The sequence below is a fragment of the Typopeltis vanoorti genome, chromosome 2 (assembly GCF_054136105.1).
Source record: "Typopeltis vanoorti isolate ZY-2024b chromosome 2, IOZ_Tvanoo_1.0, whole genome shotgun sequence".
In the NCBI taxonomy this organism is placed as follows: Eukaryota; Metazoa; Arthropoda; class Arachnida; order Uropygi; family Thelyphonidae; genus Typopeltis; species Typopeltis vanoorti.
The window spans coordinates 165,415,407-165,438,507 of NC_143550.1; the positions used below are offsets into that span (position 1 = coordinate 165,415,407).

At 37.0% G+C, this 23,101-nt stretch overlaps 1 protein-coding gene across 1 annotated transcript in view; it reads left to right on the forward strand.

Moving 5' to 3' along the window:
* The window catches only part of gudu (Armadillo repeat-containing protein gudu), a 319,933-nt gene that overhangs the window by 116,237 nt on the left and 180,595 nt on the right, over positions 1-23,101 (forward strand). The window contains exons 6-7 of the mRNA XM_090413819.1: positions 21,268-21,516; positions 21,610-21,738. Of these exons, the coding sequence (XP_090269945.1) occupies positions 21,268-21,516; positions 21,610-21,738 (378 nt within the window). The remainder of the gene's footprint in view (positions 1-21,267; positions 21,517-21,609; positions 21,739-23,101) is intronic.

The following is a 23,101-nucleotide window of genomic DNA, read 5'->3' on the forward strand; positions in this document are numbered from 1 at the left end:
TGGGCAAACTTAAAAATGTGGAAATGGACAATGAAATTTATTCGTGACTATGGAACCACAGAAGGTTCTTGTAAGGATGCAATATACAAGTATACTAGTAGTATACAAGATGGTGATCAAACCAATTTTAAGTTATTATTATTATTATCCTAAGACTCCATGAAGTCAAAGACTCATCTAGGAGGTCCTTTTGTCATACACACCTTAAACATACTCAAATTCTCTGCAGACTCCACTCTCTCAGCAAGGCATTCCAATCATTCACAACTCTGCATGCAAAAAACCTGCTTCTCGATCCCGTGTTCACACCCTCATTATACAGTTTCAGGGATGATCTGTTGTTCTCCCCTGATCTCCCACTATTTTATTAAAAACCTCTTCAACATTTATCCTATAACAACCCCTTACCAACTTGTACATATCTATCATATCACCCCTCTTCCTCCTATCCACTAGACTGTAAATTGCATCCTCTCAACCTTTCCTGATATTCGACATTCCAGAGATCAGAAACTACCTTAGTCAGTTGCTCTGAACCCTTTCCAGTATCTCTTCGCCCTTTTGAAAACTAGGTGAACAAATCTGTGCACAGTAATCCATGAGTGGCCTAATCAGAGCCTTATACAATAGAAAAGAATCTCCTTACTTCTGTAAGTCATTGTCCTCTACATCATTCCCAGAATTCTTTGTGTTGTCCTCACAGTTTTGGCTGTGTGTCACCTAAATTTCAGATCTTTATTAACTGTGATCTCCTATTTCCTCCACCTCCACCAAGTGTAAATTCTACATCCCATCTTTGTTTCCCAAATTTTAAAACCTTACATTTTGCAACATTGAACTGTCATCCCCAGTCCTGTGCCCATTCACTCAATCTATTCAAATCTTGTAATTCCACAACTTCTTCTCTACTGTTCATTGTTTGCCCCAACTTTGCATCATCTGCAAACAACTGAATATCCACTTCCAAATCTTTGCCAATATTTATGACATACAGGTTAAGCAGCAATGGCCCTGAAACAGATCCTTGAGGCACACAACTAGTGATTTTCCTCTTCTGGGATATTGCTCCCCATACATAAATTATGGATCTGAGAGTTAGGTTAAAAATAAAGCACTTGATCAAAAATTAGAAACCACACATATGAGAGTTTTGAGACAGGGGAATGAGCAGATGGCAATAATAGCAGAATCATATTAAACATGAAGGCGTTATAAAGGAACTTGACATTGTTAGCATTCAAGAATGTGTGAGCAGAGCTAATCTAAGTTGGTATGATCACTTAAACCTTATGTATGATAAAAGGTTAGTAAAACATATGTTTTACTAACCTTTAAAGATGGAGTGGTGGGAGCGAGAACGGTCAGTGGGTTTAAGGAGTGGTATGATAAACTTTGTGTTTCTCAGGGGGGGACTTCCCCTCGATGAGTCTTGACAGACTTTGTCTTAGAAAGGACCTCCCTCGATGAGTCTTTTGACTCCTTGGAGGCCTGAATAATAATAATAATAATAATAATAATAAAACATATGTTTGATGCCAAGATGGCAGGAAAGAGACCCAGAGGAAGACCAAAGTCTAGGTTAGGGGTAAGCAACCTTTTTAAGTGTGCGTGCCAAAATCGGGTTATAAATAAGTGTTAGAATATAATAAATTTAGTTTAATCCTTTATCCAAGTGTGAGCAAACAAAATTTGCACCTGAAAGTATCTTCAGGTGTAAACTTTGTCTGGGTAGTGGTCCTTCCCTTAATGCATAACATTAGACATATCTTCAAGGAGATGTGTTTTGCATTATGGGAGATACTGAGATGGGAGTGTTGGTAGCTTGCTCCACCTTTGCAAGGAGTTGCCCTGGTGTTGTACCACCTTACCCCAGTCCTGAAGATACTTTCAGGTGCAAACTTTGTTTGCTCACACTTGGATAAAGGATTAAACTAAATTTATTATATTCTAACCAAGTGTAAAATAAACTTTCAACATGGAAATTGTCTAGGTATTACTACACAAGCCTTAAAAAAAATCCTTACATTAGTTTAGCTTAAAAACATAGTGACCAAGGTAGGCAAACCAGAATATTATTATCATTATTATTATGTGACACCTCCAGGGAGTCCAAGAGACTCATCAAGAGAGGGTACCTACTCTACAGCTATCTGTCTCCACCACTCAGTCCACCAACTACACCTAACAGCAACTACACCAACACCATCTACTGCCAGCCACCACCAATAGTATTTCCACAGACAGTGACAAGCATCCATGCCCATGGTGGGATTCGAACCCGTAGCCTTCTGGCTGGAGAGCAGATATGCTAACTGTTTGGCCAACCAGGCCATCAAAGTACCATATCCATGGTAGTTTGTTGAAAATTGTCCCTAAAAACTGAAATCATTATCCTTTTCTCATTATGTAGGTAACTGACTTTTATGTATCAAAACACACTTGCTGAAAGTGAGATTTTTTTCAGAGCCAGTGAAACAGTTTTTTTATGTGAATCTCACCCACGAAAGGTTGTAAACCTATGGGTAGGGATATCGTTAGATAATCTGGAAATCTTGCTGTACAAACCAGACATGGAACTTTTTCAAGCTGTTTGCAAGCCTCCAATAAACAGAGTAGTGGCCTAGCACAAAACAATGAAATTCATCTACCACCATCTGAAAGTATGCTTTACCTTTGCCATGAGTTGAAGTGCTTGACTTGTTTCAAGATTCAATCCTAAGAGAACATAATGTTCACATTTTTCTTAGTGGTTTTATAATTTCAAATAATTAATAATAATAATAATAACAGCAATCCCTCTTATATTTTATCCCTGATTATCATATTACACAGCTTGATGAAGTTGCAGCACATGGGTTTAGATGTGAAGTTAGTCAACGGGGTTCACGATTGGCTGTCTGATAGGTATCAGAGAGTTGTGAATGATGGGGCAATATCAAGGAGGCAGAAGGTTACAAGTGGGATCCCACAGGACTCAGTACTGGGACCTATATTGTTTAACCTTTATATCAATGACATTGTCAATGGATTGCAGGGGGATATTCGGTTGTTTGCAGGTGATGTGAAGCTGGGAAGGGTTATTAGTAATAGTGCAGATGTGGCAGCCCTGCAAGAGGATTTGAATAAACTAGACACATTCATTTGCCCATCTGTCTAGTTTATTCAAATCCTGCAAGAGGATTTGAATAAACTAGACAGATGGGCAAATGAATGTGGGTGTCAGTTTAATGCAGTAAAATGTAAAGTCGTGAAGTTTGGGATACATCGATGGGAGGCTGCATACTTGATTGGAGGAGCTATCCCGGAGGAAGTAGGGGAGACAAGAGATCTGGGTGTGATGATTGATAGAATACTGAAATTCAGTTAACATATTGCAAAGGTGGTGAAGGTAACCCAGAGGATTGCTGCAATACTAACCTGCAGAGATAAGAGTTATCATCCCATTGTATAAGACCCTGATCAGACCACACTTAGACTATTGTTCTCAAATTTGGTTCCCAGGATTTGAAGGGGGATAAATTAACTGTGGAAAGGATACAGAGGCAAATAAAAAAGATGGTTTCAGGACTGTACAATGTTAGATATGAGGGAATTATGAGGGAATGCAGAGTTTGGTAAATAGAAGGAGAGGTGATATGATTGAGACTTTTAAACTGTTGAGAGGTAGTTACAGGGTTGACACTGGGGAGTTTGTTTGCTTGGTGAAACAGTGGAAAGGAGTGATGACAAGTGGCCATCCCTGGAAGTTATGAAAGAAAGCTGTGAGCAAGAGGGTAAGGAATGGTTTCTTTGCATGGAGAGTGGTTGAACCATGGAATGCATAGAGTGGTGAGAGCAAGAACGGTCAATGAGTTCAAGGAGTGGTATGATAGACTTTGTGTTTCCTAGGAAGGACCTCCCACAATGAGTCTTTTGACTCCATGTAGCCCCGAATAATAATTATAATAATAATATTAATGATTATTATTATACATCAAACATCTGAGGCATCAAGAGACTCATTGAGGGAAGTCCACACACTCTCACACAAAAAAATCATCAAGCACTGCTTTAAACCTATTTAGTTTTCACACTCTCAGGCATTCATTCCACTCATCAACCACTCTCAATGCAAAGAACCCTATCTCACTCCCTTGCTCACACCTGCCTTATACAGCTTCCAGTGATGGCCTTTTGTTCTGCCCTTGTCTCCCTCTACTCTACAAAAAAAGCTTGGATGTAAAAGGAGACAATAGCAATGTCTGAATGTATTCCAAAGTTAAGGAGGTTAAATTAGATAGGTGAAAAATTATGAATAGATAGATTAAGTATGCAATCCAGAAGAAAATGATATTTTGGAAGCATTATAAGGAGATAGGTAGTAATCGGTTACATGATGAGTATATAGAACAGGTTAGGATGGTGACCTGGTTGGTAAGGAAAGCAAAATTGTAGTATGAGCAATATCTGATCCACAAATAAAAGATCATAAGACCTTTGGCACATTAGTCCTGAGCGTAGGTAAGAGGATAAAAAAAAAGAAGACATTTGTTGATATGTTTTTTGAATAAGCAAAGGTTTTTTTTCCCTTCCACCTATACCTCTGTTCTTTGGAACAGAAGTAAATGGAATTAATTATAGGATTACAGTAAAACCCTGTTTTTACGTTCCCGCAATTTACGTTTTCCTGCCATTTATGTCATTTTCCGTTGGTCCCCTCTTAAGGCGTATTCTTACGATATATTGTTTTCCTGCCATTAACAACTTGACGTGGACGTTATTTCCCATGATTTTCGTTTTTTTCCTTGGGTAGCAATATTGATTTTCAAATAGATTTCTGCGGAAATCTGCACATTTCTGTTCCCAGATGGCATTGCTTTTGACTGTAGTTTCGTTTCTGCCATCATGGTGACTTGCATGCTTGCAGCAGTAATATAGTGATGAGCGACACCATGATTTTTCAATCACAGTATGAATTGATATTGCAGAATTTCTGCTATGTAATTTAGCGTGTGAGAGTTGCTTTCAAGTTGCGGTGGTGGATTATCCATGTTAGTAACATGGATAAAAAAGACAGAAAATGTATTTCGGTAGAAGAAAAGATGGCAATTCTGTGACGTGTAGATTGACACGCCAGAACACGTGTGCATTTAGCAAAAGATCTTGGACTCTCCGTGTCCACTTTGAACACGATAGTAAAAAACAGGTCAAGCATTGAACTCAATGCAAAGCAGTGTGGCGCTATGTCAAAAAAAAAAAAAATGGAAAGCAAAAATAATCAACAATTAAAGATTTTTTTAAATAGATAAATGTAAGTAATTGTAAATTCACTTATTTTCAGTTATTAAATTTTGTAATCTAGTATGTAGACTCACATACTAGCATTAAGCCATCTTTCAGCCTTTTTTTAATGTTTTTTACGTTTCCTGCTATTTACACTTTTTTCATCAGTCCCCTGAAAAGTGTAAAAAAGGGGTTTTACTAAAAAGAAAGAAGACATTTGTTGATATGTTTTTTGAATAAGCAAAGGTTTTTTTTCCTTTCCACCTACCTCTGTTCTTTGGAACAGAAGTAAATGGAATTAATTATAGGATTATGTAGATTTAATAATCTAAAGGCTTGCAAAAGTTAGGAATTCAGAATTGTTTTGATACCCATGCTAACTGGGAGGATTGTTTTGATACCCAGGATATCTTTATTAAAAGCATATTATGCCTTAGCAGTCTAATTTTGAGTTACACTTGTGGGACAAGGTCTGTTTAGATTTTGCAAAGGTCTTTGATAGATTGCCATGTGAGAGTTTGGTAACTTAATTAAATTACATAGCATATTAGTGAACCATAGGAAACTGGTTATCTGATTGGTATCAGTAAGTGTATGTAGGAATAATAACCTTGAAGAGGAAAGTCACCAGTGATATGCTGCAAGGATCTGTTTCAGCCACTATTTAATATTTAACTTACATGAATGATATTGGGAGTAATTTAAATAGGTATATGCAGTTTTTTGCTGATGATGCAAACTTGTAGCTTTACAGAAGGGTTTGAATAGCCTGTTTGAGTGGGCAACTGAGTGGGGCTACAGTTCAGTATTGCAGAGTGTAATGTTTTGAAATTTATTACATAAGAATGGGATACACAATGTACAATCAGGTGGAGGAAATAAGGAATTTAGGTGATGGTAGAAACACACCAGAAATTTTGGACTTCATAGCCAAGAATGGTGAGGACATCATAGTAGTTTATGGCAATAAGGAGAGGATACTGACATATAGATGCAAAGCAGTTATGGTTCCCTTATAAGGCCTTGATCAGTCTGCATATGGTTTAAACTATGCATGTTGTCACCTGGTTTTTCAGAGAATGCAAATGCAATGGCATGACTTCAGAAGAGAATGTCTAAAGTGTGGTTTGCTCTCTAACCTCATCATCCTCTTGTTCCTCTGGTCAATGGAACAAGAGGATGATGAGGAGGAGGACAATTCCTTTTACATTTTATCCCTGATTATATCTTCTTCCTGCAATGGCATGACTTCAGAAGAGAATGTCTAAAGTGTGGTTTGCTCTCTAACCTCATCATCCTCTTGTTCCTCTGGTCAATGGAACAAGAGGATGATGATGAGGAGGACAATTCCTTTTACATTTTATCCCTGATTATATCTTCTTCCATTGACCAAATTGAACTAACAATGTGTCACAAACTCTTCCTCTATACTCCTGATGCTTCTGATAGTGATATATATACATTAATTGCAATACATTCTTAGGTCCACAGGCATTAAAAAGATATGCTGAGATGCATAGATTATACTTTTTAATGAATGTTCCATTCAGACTTGAGATCTGAAACTACATTTGGCATGCTTTGGTCTTTCCCACTCTCACAATGACCTTAAGGGTGGCTGCACGTGCATACACACACACACACACACCTGCATTCTTCTTCTTCCCCCCTCTTCTCCACCTCATAGCAATGGTTTCCCTGAATTTGCATTGCATTTCTCACATTGAATGATAATTTCTTCCAGATCCCTAACTTCAGATATATTCATGTGCAATCCATCTGTCACATTTAACTCCATTTTTCCACCAAATTCATGCCATGCATCTGTAAACTGCACATCATTCCTCACATATAGCCATACGGAAGGCAAACACAGACTGACTGTAAAAGGCAGGCTCCTACAGTCCCAACTGACACCTTCTATGAGTGCAGTATGAACAGTTGAAAATCTCAAAATGATGGTCTCCTAGATTTTTGGAAGTATAATACAGCTAATTTCTTTAAGTTTGGGGAATGTTGTAGTGCTGTGGTAGATTCCACAAATAGTCTCTCTGATTTAAATATATTTCTGTATAGGGGCAGATTTCCCCCCCCATTGGATTCAGTGTCTGTATCCATGGCATAGTCTGCTACCCCAGAATGACTGCATTGTAAATGAAGGACATTTATTTTCTGTGTTCTTCTAGATGGATGTCAGGAGTTCTGCCAATTTCTCCAAAGCATGTAAGCTTGCAGGATCAAGTGATACTATATATATCACAGGAAGGTGGGGAAGATCTTTAGATGAGTACATAAGGATAGCTAATTTTTAGTAAGGCCTGAAGGAGGTCAGTATGTTATACTTTTTAATGCATACAAATTTTTCTTAGGTACCCCAGACGTAGAAGATAGTAATGGATTTTTTGTGTTCCAGATTTTTTTTTTTTTTAGTGGTGGTGGTTGGGGGGGAGTTGGCCAGAGAGCTTATGTTGATTTTAAGGGGAGAAGCCATTGGCTAACAGAAACTTATCCTATGTGGAATTGACTGAACTAACTTAAAAAAAACTATGCTAGAACTAGAATATCATCATCATCACCAAAGCATATAAAGGCAACCCTACTGTAATACTTTATTGCTCTAAGTATGATCAAAAACATGTCGATCTTACTCAGGTTGATTGACATATCTCTTAATTAATATTGACCCTACCCAAACACACACACACAAAAAAAATGCTGTAGAAAAATTATTCAACAATAATAATAAACTTAGTTTATTATTGTTGTTGAATAATAATAAACTATGTATAATAATAAATTATTATACATATCTCCTTGCAGATATGTATAATGTTATGAATTAAGGGAAGGGTCACTACCCAGACTAGTTTCGACCTTTATTGAGGTCTCTTCAGTGGGGGTTAGGCCCAGAAGTGGAGATACCAGGCAGAAGCAATAGCGAGGTCATCTTTGCCTATAGGAGCTGCCAAAAGGTGTGCCACCTTTTTATTAAATTACTTTGGATTTAGAGAAAGATGTTGAAAGTTTATTTTTCACTTGGTTAGACTATAATAAATTTAGTTTAATCCTTTATCCAAGTAAGAGCAAACTGAAGAGACCTTAATAAAGGTCGAAACTAGTCAGGGTAGTGGCCCTTCCCTTAATGCATAACATTATATATATCCACAAGGAGATGTGTTTTGCATTATGGGAGATACTGAGATAGGAGTGATGTTAGCTTGGTCCACCTTTGCTATGAGTTGCCCGATGTTCTGCTACCTTATCCCAGTCCTGAAGATATTTTCAGGCGCAAACTTTGTTTGCTCACACTTGGATAATGGATTAAACTAAATTTATTATAGTCTAACCAAGTGAAAAATAAACCTTCAACATTATTCAACAATGTTGTATCCTCATCTGAAACTATCCATAAATGTAAACCTTATAATCCTTGGCCTCCCTACACTTATGGATCACCAAAAACATACAAGCAGAGCATAACAATTTAAAACTACACAAGGATTTTATATGAAAGGGGAAGGGTCTATAACTAATATTATATTAAATTTGTTTTTGTAATAATTTGCTAATCAGAATGTTCCATTCCAATTTTTTCTTTATAATAGTGTTGTATATTAAAGAGTCAAAGCTGTATAACTGAGAGGAGAACTCCACATAGCCTTTAAAGGAATGTGGAGACTGACCAGGGCTTCTGACCTAATGTCCACTCCTCACCTTCTCGTGGTGCACCCTGTTGGGTATCTACTTGGATACTAAACGAACAAGGATGGGCTGGCAATTTGGGATTTAGCCAACCAAATTGTATTCTTATTGGCTTAAACCAAAATACAAAATGATGGTACAACATGACAAAAGTTCATGTCGGTTTGGGCATCGCCTGGTTAAACAAGGCCCACGTTTTTGCCAGGGAACCAGGGCGAACAGCGAAAAGTCAGCTGCTGGAACAAATCTGAAAACACACCCCAACTCAACATCACCAGAGTTAAAGATTGGTACTATCAACATAAGAAGCCTGAATGGCAAAGAAATGGAGCTAGTTGAGAAATTAGATAAGTACCAGATCGACATCATAGGGGTGACTGAAACAAAAAAGACCAAACGTGGTGAGCTCTTTTTGAGCAATAAATACAGCCAGAGAGGCATGTGGTGAGGTTGTCTGCAAGGATAGAAAAATCAGAACTCCATGGTGGACACAGGAAGTTAAAGAGGCAGTGAAGGAAAAGAAGAAAGCATATCAAAAGTTCCTCGCAAATAAATCAGCTTGTGCTCTTAGAGAATATAGAGACAAATGCAAGAATGCTAAACACTGTGTAAAACTAGCTAAACAAAAGTTGTGGGAGAACTTTGCAAGAATATAGAAAATAAATATCAAGAAGGTGGCAAAATATTCTGGAGGTTGTTGAAGAAGCTAAGAAATGGAGAAAAGAGCTGTAGAAGGAGTTAGAGATGATAAAGGTGACATGAAAACTGGAGAAAAAGATATCCTTGAAGTATTGAGTAATTATTTCGAAAAATTTCTAAATGAAACAAGCACAGTGGTAAAAAACACTCATCAGGCATTCAGTCAGGAATACATATCCATACTTGAAGTAGAAAAAGCCATCAAAAGCTTGAAATGTTGAATGGCAGCAGGAGTAGATGATATTCGACCAGAAATGCTGAAGTTATGGTGGTATAGAAGTCTTACGGTGGCTGCACTGCATTGTTCAGATGGCCTTTACAGAGAGGCAAATTCCTGATTGGAGTGAAGCTCCCATAGTACCCATATATAAAAAGGGAAATAAAACTGAATGTGAGAATTACAGAGGTATTTACCTATTGAATGTTCCTGGTAAGATTTATGCCAGTATACTTGAGAAACGGTTTAGCAGAATTGTGGAAGGAAAAGCTTGGTAAAGAACAAGCTGGATTCATGCCAAATAGAGGCTGTCAGGATCAGATCTTCACTTTACGACAAATAGTTGAGAAAGCATGGGAATATAACAAAGATCTGTATTTAAGTTTTGTCGATCTGGAAAAGGCATATGACAAGGTGCCAAGAGAGAAGCTATTCAATACGCTACAGTTATATGGTGTCAATGGGGCATTATATCAAGCAATATTTAGTCTTTATTTGAGTTGTAAGTCAGCAGTTGGAATTGAAGGAAGTACAGGAAGATGGTTTAATGTTAAAGATGGAGTGAGAAGACAAGGATGTACATTATCCCCTCTGTTATTCATTATCTATATGGATCACACTATGAAGGAAAGTGGTATTAAACATGATGTCAAAATTGGAGATGTTAATGTCAGCTCTTTGCATTATGCTGACAATGTTATACTTCTAAATAAATCCCTTACAAGTCTGCAAGATTCCCTCAGTAAATTGAATAACTGTTGTAATAGGTATGGTGTGAAGGTCAGCAATAAAAAGACAAAGACAGTGAAAATAGGCAGAATTGTTGAAAATGTCAATTGCTTTGTGAACGGAGAACCTGCGGAACAAGTAAAACATTTCAGCTACTTAGGCACGATTTTTAGTGAAGATGGTAAATTAAATATGGAAATAGATAACAGAATCAACAAAACTAATATAGTAGGAAGTCAATTAAATAAATTCATATTTATGGAATATGAATTTTTCTCTTATGGAATAAGAGAGAAATTCGTCAGAACACTAAATTAGCTGTATACAAGACAGTGTTCAAGCCAATTTTAACTTATGGATCTGAGAGATGGGTCAGAAGTAAAACACTTGACCAAAAACTAGAGACCGCAAATATGAGAGTCCTGAGAATGATTAGAAGCGTGAACAGATGGCATCAATGGCAATATCATATTAAAAACGAAGATATTAGGAAAGAACTTGATATTGTCAGCATCCAGGAATGTGTTAGCATTCCTGGATGCTGACAATTAGGTGAGGAAAGATTACCAAAACAAGTGTTCTCTGCTAGTTTGGCAGGAAAACGATTCAGAGGAAGACCAAGATATAGGTGGATTGATACGGTATACAATGTGCCTTAGATGATAGAAATATAAGATCTGATAGTGTTGGAGTCTTGACAAGTGGCAGACTGATTTGGAGGAAAATTGTAGATAAGAAGTTGGTAATGATGTAAATTTTTCATGTAGTACTATCATATCCTGTACACCCCTTAGGGAGCGTACAGGATATGATAATTTGATGATTTGGGAATTTGATGATGATTAATAAAAATACATAAGAGCAGTTTGTTTTTGATAATAGTGTCACTCTCATATCTGAAAATATCCAGTGTAACCTGAACACAATATTCAGTGTAATTAAATGAAGTTTACCAAAATCATAACAATGTTCTTTCTGCTAAATTCATATAATGTTTGTTTACAAACATAGCCTACAGTATGACATGATGTATTGTTTCTTCTTTCTAAACATAAATTTATTCTGCAGACAGGAATTAATTCAAGGCTATGAACAAATATTTTGCACACATAGTGAAATTCTTGGCATATATATTATATCAGTGATGTAACTCAGAATCTAAATATTTTGTAATAAGCATACATTATATTTATTATTATTATTATTATTATTAACATTTGATCTCCATGGAGTCAGAGACTCATTGTGGGAGGTACACACTATTGCACACAATGCTCATCCAGCTGTGCCTTAAACTGATTGTGTGTCTACAGCCACAACACACTCAGGCAATGCATTCCATTCACAAACCACTCTTCATGCAAATAATCTACTCCTTTGTCCTCCTTATATAGTTTCCAGCATTGGCTTCTTGTTCTACCCACCTCTCCCATTCTATGAAAAATCTCTTCCATGTCAACCTGATAACAACCCCTGACTAGCTTATATCCCCCGATTCCTGCTATTCACAAAGCTCTGCAACTTACATTCTCTCAGTCTGTCCCCTAACACCACATTCCAAAGACCACTGACCACCTTTGTGAATCTTCTCTGGACCCTTTCCAACATAACAACGAAATCTTTGCACAATAATGAGACCTCATCAAGGTCTCATTATTGTGCAAAGATTTCGTTGTTATGTTATATTATTATTATATAATAATAATTATATAACATAACAACTTCTTATATAATGACATCATAACCTCTCTATTTCTGCATATTAGTGTCATTCGCATCATTGCTATTATCCAATGCGATGTCTTCACAACGTGCAATGTGGTCCCTGAATTTCAAGGTCTTTGTCCACAACTATTTCTAGATCTCTCATCTCCTCAATCTCCTTTAAAGTTTCCCCACCAAGGGTATACTTTGCATCCCATTGTTGATTACCAGATCTCAAAACCTTACACTTTGCAACATTGAATTGACAGTTCCTCTTACCTGTCAATTCATGTAATCTATTCAATTCCTCTTGCATATTATATACTGTGTGACTCTGCATATACTGTGTGACTCTGCATTAGCAACCTTTCTCTTTTGGGATACTTCACCCCCACATACAACTTTCTGATACCTATCTGGTCCGTGTGGTTAGCCTAGTGGCTGTGCACTTCGCAACCATATGCCTGGGGAAGGAGTGTACTAGGTTTGATTCTCGTCAGTGATGTGAGAAGCTGAAGGATCTTCCTCAGCCATAGCCAAGTTAACCGGTCTTGGGCGTGGACAGTAGGGTTTTTCCCCAGTTTATCCTAGGGTTTTTCATCCTGCAAAGCAGACCAACCGGCTTGAGAACTCAACACTATGGGCATAGGATACACCGAGGAGTAGGGCTGACCACCTTATCCTGTGAATGGTTTGAGGTCTGATGATTAATAAACCCTCGACACTACAAGGTAAAAGAGGGAAAAAGAAGATGAGATGAGATGAGATGAGATCCCTATCTGACAGCCAATCCCATCTGTTTCAGTTTATGCATCTCCCCTGTACAAGGTATTTGTCACCCTGTTATAGTACATAAGTAAGTTAGTGAAAAATTACCTTCCCTTAACAAACCCATGCTGATAACCACAGAGAATACTGCTGTTATCAACACATTTCTCTTTCCTACCTCTCGCCAATCTCTCCAGTACCTTCACCACAACTCCAGATATACAGACCAACCTATAAATTCAAGCTACTGCCTTATCACCACCTTTATGCAGTGGGAAAATTTTACCCTCTTTCCACTCCCTTGGAACCTCTGCTGTTGCAAGACCTTTATTAAACAAGCATGACAATGCTAGTGCCAATTCCCTGGAACATTCCCCCTAGATGCATGGTGATATGTTATCAAATCCTATCACCTTATTGATATCAAGTTTATTTCTTCAAATACCCCCTGCTAACTCAAAATTAAGCCATCCTCTCCTATGTCCTCTACACTTAAGTTCCTCATGATTCCACCCTGATCAGAATGAAACACTCTTATAAATTGATCACTGAAAACCTCAACAATGTCTTCTGCAGCAGTTGCCATTCCACCACTTTCATCCATTAACCTAATCTTATCATGATCATTCTTCCTTCTACTTGCTGCATACTTAAAAACTCTCTAGGGTTTTTCATCACCTGATTTGCCAATTTCTGTTCATACTCTACTTTTGTTTTCCTTACTAACTGAGTCACTCTCCTGGCTTGTTCTTTATACTCTTCATATACTCTTTATACACTGATTATTATCATTATTCATCTTTTGCTTCCTCCAAATTACCTTCTTTTCCAGATTTCATGCAAAAGCTCCACATTCATTCATTTCAGCCTTTTGGCCTTTTAGAATACATTCACACATTGATGCTGGAATAGTTGTTCTTGACATGATGTTAGGGCCTCCCTCAATGAGTCTGTCGACTCCTTGGAGTTGTCCGGAATAATAATAATAATAATATTTCTTTGTCAGTTCCCATGCAGCATTTAATTCCTTACTGCTCAACTCCTTGTTCCCAAGCTGTCTCCTAAGCTTGTCATAATCACCAACCTTATAATTCCACATATATCCTTTCCTCACAAAAATCTGCATATGACTACCCACAACACAGGTGATCACTTCACGATCACTTTCACCAAGGGGAGGAAAGTGTGAAATCCCTTTCTCAATTAAATCCTCTGATGAAATTATCAGATCTAGAACTCTTGATCCTCACATGCCGTCCTTTACGTTCTGCCTGAGATAGTTATCCCTGAAGAACTCTAGAAATTCATTTTCCTTATTCCCAAATGCCATCTCTTCATTCCGATCTATTCCACCATAATTGAAATCACCTATAATAATTACTCCATAACTAAATAATAAAAATTAAAATAACTAATGCCATAATTTAAATCACCCATAATTTGTTCACTAATCCAAGTTATTTATACATTTCGTCATCAGCATCTCCACATTCCCAGGTGTATAGCAACATCCAACTAAATATGTCTACCTCTCAACCTCTATGTTACACCAAACTGTCTCATAACCATTGCCACTATTTCCCTCTTTTATGTCTACCTTACGTTTACTTAATTCCTCTGCTGTCATCAGCAGCACTCCCCCCCCCCCTTCTTGCCCTTTCTATCCTCTTGATAAATATTGTATCCTTCTATTTCTGTTATGATATCATCTTCATTGAATCATGTTTCACTTATTCCAATGATTTTGGGGGAATAAACTCAATCACTGAAACCATTTCCTCCCCCTTATTTCTGATACTTCTGGCATTTGTAAACAAACACAGGAGTTATACATAAAAATATAACGGAAAAACTCACGTAGAAAAATTATTTAATGGTATAATTTTCGCCCGTGTGTTACAGGCATCTTCAGTACAATTAGGCACAAAAATTAAACATTAACTGACAATTCCAAAAAGCGCCACCTAAGTAGCTGGTGTAAGATAACTAAAAAGGTCAATAACTTTCCTAAAAAAAAAAAAAAAAAAAAAAAATTTAATACAATAAAAAGTTAGGAAAGATTAGCTGATTTGTAAAGTACTATCTCCCATAAAGGGGATAGACGTAAGCCGTCGGATCTGTTTAAGTTAGGAGAATGAAGTAGAGTTTCACATGCTTCTTTATAAAGGCGTTCCATGAGAAACTGACTTTTGTGAAGAACTCTTGTCTTTTTCCAATGAACTCTGTGTCTAGTGAAGATGGCATGTTCTGCAAGTCCAGACTTTTCAGGTTTAAAGTATTCAATATAAGATTGGTGTTCTTCTAGCCGAATGGAGGCAGATCTTCCCGTTTGTCCGAAATAACATAATCCACAAGAGCACGGAATCTGGTAGACACCTGGATGATTGAGATGTGGAAGCTTGTCCTTTGTAGAAGCGAGAAAGGTGGAGATTTTTCTAAAAGGTCGAAAGGCAACAAAAATATTCAGTGGTTTTAAAATTTTTGCTATACGTTCACTGATGCCTTGTATATAAGGGATGGTAATGCGCGTTATTTCCTCTGTGTTTGAAGAGGGAGACATATTAAATCTACTCAAAGTTCTTTTAATGAAGCAATTCTTATAGCCATTAGATAGAAAGGAAGAAGTTATATATCGTATTTCTTTCTGTAAAAGATCGTCTGTAGAACAAAAGGAGTGGGCCCGATGAACCAGTGTTTTAATAGTTCCTGCCTTTTGACTGGGATGGTGATGAGATTCCGCATGGATATAATGGCCTGTATGAGACTTCTTTCTATAAACTGACGATCTACAGAAATTTCTACAGACGATCTTTTACAGAAAGAAATACGATATATAACTTCTTCCTTTCTATCTAATGGCTATAAGAATTGCTTCATTAAAAGAACTTAATATGTCTCCCTCTTCAAACACAGAGGAAATAACGCGCATTACCATCCCTTATATACAAGGCATCAGTGAACGTATAGCAAAAATTTTAAAACCACTGAATATTTTTGTTGCCTTTCGACCTTTTAGAAAAATCTCCACCTTTCTCGCTTCTCCAAAGGACAAGCTTCCACATCTCAATCATCCAGGTGTCTACCAGATTCTGTGCTCTTGTGGATTATGTTATTTCGGACAAACGGGAAGATCTGCCTCCATTCGGCTAGAAGAACACCAATCTTATATTGAATACTTTAAACCTGAAAAGTCTGGACTTGCAGAACATGCCATCTTCACTAGACACAGAGTTCATTGGAAAAAGACAAGAGTTCTTCACAAAAGTCAGTTTCTCATGGAACGCCTTTATAAAGAAGCATGTGAAACTCTACTTCATTCTCCTAACTTAAACAGATCCGACGGCTTACGTCTATCCCCTTTATGGGAGATAGTACTTTACAAATCAGCTAATCTTTCCTAACTTTTTATTGTATTAATTTTTTTTTTTTTTTTTTTTTTTAGGAAAGTTATTGACCTTTTTAGTTATCTTACACCAGCTACTTAGGTGGCGCTTTTTGGAATTGTCAGTTAATGTTTCATTTTTGTGCCTAATTGTACTGAAGATGCCTGTGACACACGGGCGAAAATTATACCATTAAATAATTTTTCTACGTGAGTTTTTCCGTTATATTTTTATGTATAGTTATGTCTACTCACGGTTTACCTCTTTTAAAACTTAAACACAGGAGTTCATTTTTAGGTCTATAACCAGTCCTATACGAGCCATGTGTTAGTTGTGATTTCTCCACTACACCTTCCCAATCACCTTTATCACCACTTATCACATATATCTGCTCAGTCTCAACTTCCCCACCCACATTGCAATATACTCCATCTTCATACACACATTCACTGCCACTTTCAACATCCACTCTCCCTATGTCATTTCTCCCTGTCCACCCATTTCTCTGTTCCTTTTGCATTTCCATTCTCTCTTCATCTCTCTTGCACTACTACTGTTTCTATTGCCCAGTACTTCTGTACCACTCTCCTGATTTTTCCCTTCATCTCTTTCTTCTGATCTCTTGCACCCATCACACACACACTGTACTTTCATCCAGCAGCACTTTCTCCAGTACACTCACTCCAAAGCCATTTAAATGCAACCCATCACACCCATATAATTGCATTTTTCCCCTCAAACGCATGCCACACATTCACAAACTGCACTCCCTTCTCCTTGCACATCTCCACTAGGATACCATTAACGGTCTCCATCACAACTCATCTTCGTCATACCTCAGCAACACACTGACAACCTTTCCTACTACGCTCTTATCTTTCACTGTTCTCAAGAGCCGCCTGATATTTGTCTTCACATCCTCCTTATGTCCACTTAGATCATTCATCCTCACAATCATGACCCTCTTGCTCTTTTCTTCCTCATGTCCAATGCTTAATTATCCTGCTCATTCTCCTACCTTGATAGCAGACTTTACAAACTAGTCCTCTAATTATGGAGTCTCCATATACTGCTATCCTGGAATCACTAGTCACCTCTTTTACTCTTTTTTCTTTCATTCTGTTCTCTTGCACACTTTCATTAGTTTCCAGTAGATGTCTAACATCACTCCGTGTATACTTCATTTCATTTTTCATTTTCAATAACTGTTTCATTAAATCTTCCCTTCAGACAATTTCACTCTCTCACACTCATGCAGTCTTGTTACCTCTTGTTCTGCTGCATTTTACTTCTGTACTTCATACTTTCTTTCACTCCCTTATCACTACCTTTCACTTCTACATCCTTGCATTCTTTCACTCCCTTGGTTTCTCTAGCTTTCATTTCATTTCCATTTTTTTTTCTCGTAACTTTTTCTGTAACTCTCGCTCCTACATCCTTGCATTCTTTCACTCCCACAGTTTCTCTAGCTTTCATTTCTGTTTCTTTCATGTACATTATCTTCTATATTTTCAGTTAGTTTTGCATTCTTTGCCTCATGGTCTAATATATCACACTTCAGACAAATCAGTACTTTCTCTTGTTTCTCTTTCTCTACACATTTGGCAGTGAAATATTTTAGAATAATAATTATTATTATTATTATTATCCCAACACCTCATGGAGTCAAAGACTCATCTGGGAGGTCCTTTTATCACACACACAGCTCGTCATACGATGCCTTGAACACATTCAAACTCCTTGCAGACACCACACTCTCAGGCAAGGCATTCCAATCGTCTGCACGAAAAAAACCTGCCTCTCACTCCCCTACTCACACCCTCGTTATACAGTTTATAGGGATGACCTCTGGTTCTCCCCTATCATATCTCCTTTATCATATCCCCCCTGGGGATATGATAAAGATTTGTAGGTCTTTATCATATCTCCCCTCTTCCTCCTGTCCACCAGACTCTGCAAGTTACATCTTCTCAATCTTTCCTCATACTTGACACTTCAGAGGTCAGAAACTACCTTAGTCAATTGCCTTTGGACCCTTTCTAACATCTCTTCATCCTTCTGAAAACCAGGTGACAAAATCTAGGCACAATAGTCCATGTGTGGCCTAATCAAAGCCTTATACAATGGAACAAGAATCTCCCTACTTCTACACCTCAGTGTCCTCTGCATCATTCCCAGAAGCCTTTGTGTTGTCTTCACAATTTTGGCTATGTGTCCCCTAAATTTCAGATCCTTATCCACTATCACCCCCAGATTTCTTATTTCTTCCACCTCCAACAATATATCCTCACCAAGCATAAATTCTTCATCCCATCTTTGTTTTCCAAATTTTAAAACCTTATATTTTGCAACATTGAACTCACATCCCCATTTCCGTGTCCAATCACTCAATTTATTCAAGTCTTCTTGTAAGGCTACAACATTTTCATTACCCTTTATGATTCATCCCAACTTTGCATCATCTGCAAACAACAGAATATCTCTATCCAAATCTTCACCTATATCGTTAATATACAAGTTAAACAGTAATGGCCCTAAAACAGACCCCTGAGGTACTTCACTAGTGACTTTCCTTTTCCTGGATATTGCTCACCTATACACAACTTGTTGATACCTATCAGATAGCCAGTCTCCAATCCAGTGCACTAATCTAATATCCAACCCCATCTGCTCATTTGACTATCAATTTATCATCAGATACTCTATCAAAAGTCTTTGCGAAATCCAAGTATATTACTGTGTATCCTTCTCCTCTGTCGAAGGAAGCAGTCACTTTATTAATAAGTAAGTAGATTACTAAAACATGACCTCCCTTTAGCAAATCCATGCTGTCCATCAAAGATAATACCATTGTTGTCAACCCAACTCTGATCCTAGTTCTCACAAGCTTCTCCAACAACTTAACCACAACACCTGACACATAGATAGGCCTATAGTTTGATGCTTGAGTTCAATCATCTCCTTACCCTCCTTCCACTCCTTAGGGACTTGACCGAGTGCAAGACTCGTATTAAAAAAAAATGTCAAGATAGGTGTCAACTCTCTGGCACATTCCTTCAGAATACGTGGTGATATATTATCAAGTCCCACAGCTTTATTAACGTCTAGTTTACTCAACTCTCCATACACCTCTTGCTCACTTACAGTCAGTCTCTCCTCCCCATCATCTACTGCTCTCAATCTCTCCATGAAGTCACATTCACAAGATTGAAAGACCTTTATGAATTGCTCATTAAGTATCTCCACCACACATTCTGCAACAGCTGTCTTTATACCATTTTCTCCTATCACTGTCATCCTTCCATAATCATTCTTTCTTTTGCTGGCTACATATCAAAAGAACTTCTTAGGATTCTTTTCGGCTTCATTAGCTAACTGCTGTTCATACCTCTCTTTAGCTACCTTCACCAACCAAGTCTGCCCCCTTGCCTGGTCTTTGTAGACTTCATGGAATTGGTTATTTCCACTTCTCTTATGTTGCCTTCACAGTGCCCTCTTTCTCTGTATTGCATACTTAATCTCTTTATTCATCCATCTCACATCTACCTTATTTAACCTTCTCACCCTTGGAATACACTTAGACATTGCATCTACTAGATAGTTTTTGAAAATCCTCCAAGCTGCATTAATCTCTTTTCCAGCTAACTCCTCATTCCATGCTACACCCACAAGCTGTCTCCTGAGATCTTCATAATCACCCCGCTTGTAGTTCCACTTATACCCTTTTCTCACAGAGGTCCTCACACTGCTGGCAACCACCCAGGTAATTGCCTCATGGTCACTCTCACCAATTGGTGGATGATTTGACACCTCATTTATAATTACATCCTCTGATGAGATGACCAAATCCAAGACTCTCAATCTCACGTGCCCTCTGTTACATACTGTCTGAGGTAGTTATCCCTCAAAAACTCAAGAAACTCATTTTCTTTACTTCCAGTTGCAATCACATCATTCCAGTCTATATTGCCATAATTAAAATCGCACATAATTATGACCCTTTTTTAATTTGCTTGACTAATTTGATTATACATTTCATTATCACCACCATCCACATTACCTGGTCTATAACAACATCCAACCAAGTATTTGTTTCATTCACCTCTATCTCGTACCATACTGCCTCAAAACCCCTGGCACTATTTCTGTCTTGCATCTCTACTTTGTATGGACATAACTCTCTCTCTATCATCAATAGCACACCCCCTCCCTTTTTACCCCTTCTATCCTCACGGAACACATCATACCCTTCCATCTCTATTCCTGTTAGCATGTCATCCTCTTCCAACCATGTCTCACTTATTCCGACAATCTTTGGGTGAACAGACACGATTAATGAAACCATTTCATTTGCCTTGTTTCTTATACTTCTAGCATTTGTATACAAACACAACAGTTCATTTCTGGATCTACAGCTAGTTCCACTGTTACCACTCGCTCAATGTCAATGTGATCTCTCCATGTTCGACTGGGGCTATTGGACCCTTTATTATTTATTATTATTATTTTTTTTATTACGTTACACCTCCATGGAGTCCACAAACTCATCTAGGGAGGACACCTACTCTACAACTCACTGTCTCCACCACTCAATCAACCAACTGCTTCAACTACACCAACCACTAAAATTGCCAGGTCAGCAATTTTTATGGTATTTGTTAATTTGACCCATACAAACTTTGCTTTTTTTTTTTTGTATTATTAAACAATGACACTAAAACTAAAATGATTATTTAGTTTTATTATGAGTTTTGCCATGATTTTTTTCATTAAATTTTATGAACAAGCTCTTTCTAATTTTAGGTCAACCTCTTACATATACCTATGGAAGTTCTAAGCTGCCCATTTGATAAACTTACAGTAGGTCAAAAAGAAGAATTACATGGTGCAAAATGTGGAGCTTTAGCCCTCTGGAGCTTGAGTGTTGGTACACGGAATAAAAAAGCAATATGGGAAACAGGAGCCATGAAACTTCTTGGAAGATTGTTAAAATCTGTTCATGAAGATATGTTAATTCCTGTTGTAGCCACTATTCAGCAGTGTGCTACTGAGGTATGAATATCATATGAAGTAGAAATATAATATTTATATTCCTTTATTACTTGCTATAGCTATATTATCTTCAATTCAACTACTTAAATATAGGAAAACTTCAGATTTGCCATTAGAGAAAAAGAAAAAGAGGGAGATGGAAGAATACTAGATGATATTCAAAGACTTTTAAGTAGTGACAATATTGATTTAGAGAAGTATTGTGCTGCAACAATTTTTCAAGTGAGTAGTTTTATTGTTGTTTTTTTATGTTAATCAGCATAATTAAATGATTTCTAACATTAATATATCTTGTTAATTGTAATATTCAGAATAATTTCAAATAAGCTACCTTGAACATATACAGTATTAGTCTAATGTTACTAATAAAGTTATATTATGTTAGATATTCAAAAAAATAATTCTGACAGTAGCAGATACCACAGAAATCAGAGCTAAATGCAACATGGTGTTTTCCAGTGCAAATTATTTATTTTTTTTAATGGTTACTAGATTTGATATTTTTTTTAAAAAATTACTATAAATTAATAAGTTGAACTTGACTTATGTTCATATATTAACTATATGAACTTTACATATCATTCTTCAGGTGTAATTTTTTGAAAGATATGAAGAAATAAAATGAAAAATTCAGAATACACAATTTATTTAGAATACAGAATACATTATAGATTTGATATTTTTTTAAAAAAATTACTATAAATTAATAAGTTGAACTTGACTTATGTTCATATATTAACTATATGAACTTTACATATCATTCTTCAGGTGTAATTTTTTGAAAGATATGAAGAAATAAAATGAAAAATTCAGAATACACAATTTATTTAGAATACAGAATACACAATTCAATAAATTAATTTAATTATTTTATTTTATTTTTAAAATAGATAATCTTTTTTTTTATTATTATTTTATGATACACAAGAATACCACATGCAAAAAAGGTTGCTATGTTGGAGAGTAAGAGGGATAAGAGAAGAGGGTAAGAAGAAAGGAAGATGATGTATATTCTGAATAACTGAAGATTGTAGTTTTTGGGAAAAACAGAGTGTGGATGGCTCTTCTTAAGAACAGAGGTAGATAGAAAGAAGACAAGTTGGTTCAGTAAGATTGGAGCTGGACCTATAAATAGGTATTGATCAGCAGCTTCTCTTCTTCTTACAGTGGACAGCAGCCGGCTCACCAGAGTATTGTCCATGAAAGTGCTGTATAACAAACTGATTTCTGTGTGTGTGAGAGAGAGATTGGAATGGATCTATGTGAGAGAGGGATCATCAGTTAACCACATTACCTGCTTCTTAATATCATCAAGCAGTTATAAAGTGGATTTGGGTGCACCATCCCAAATATCTGAGCATTATTCCATGGTTGGATGGATTTAGGATTTATTAGCAGTTGTACTGGTGAGAAGTAGTGCCTTGAGTAGAAAAGTACACCGATTTTCCATGGTTGCAGAAGCAGTAAAGGCTAGAAGTGGAAATCAGCTCAGGAAGAAAGATCTGATCATATTTGCTTATCTAGTTGGTATCAAAAGTTAAGGGAAATGACATGAAGAGAAGTGTCTTGGGAAAAATTAGAACAG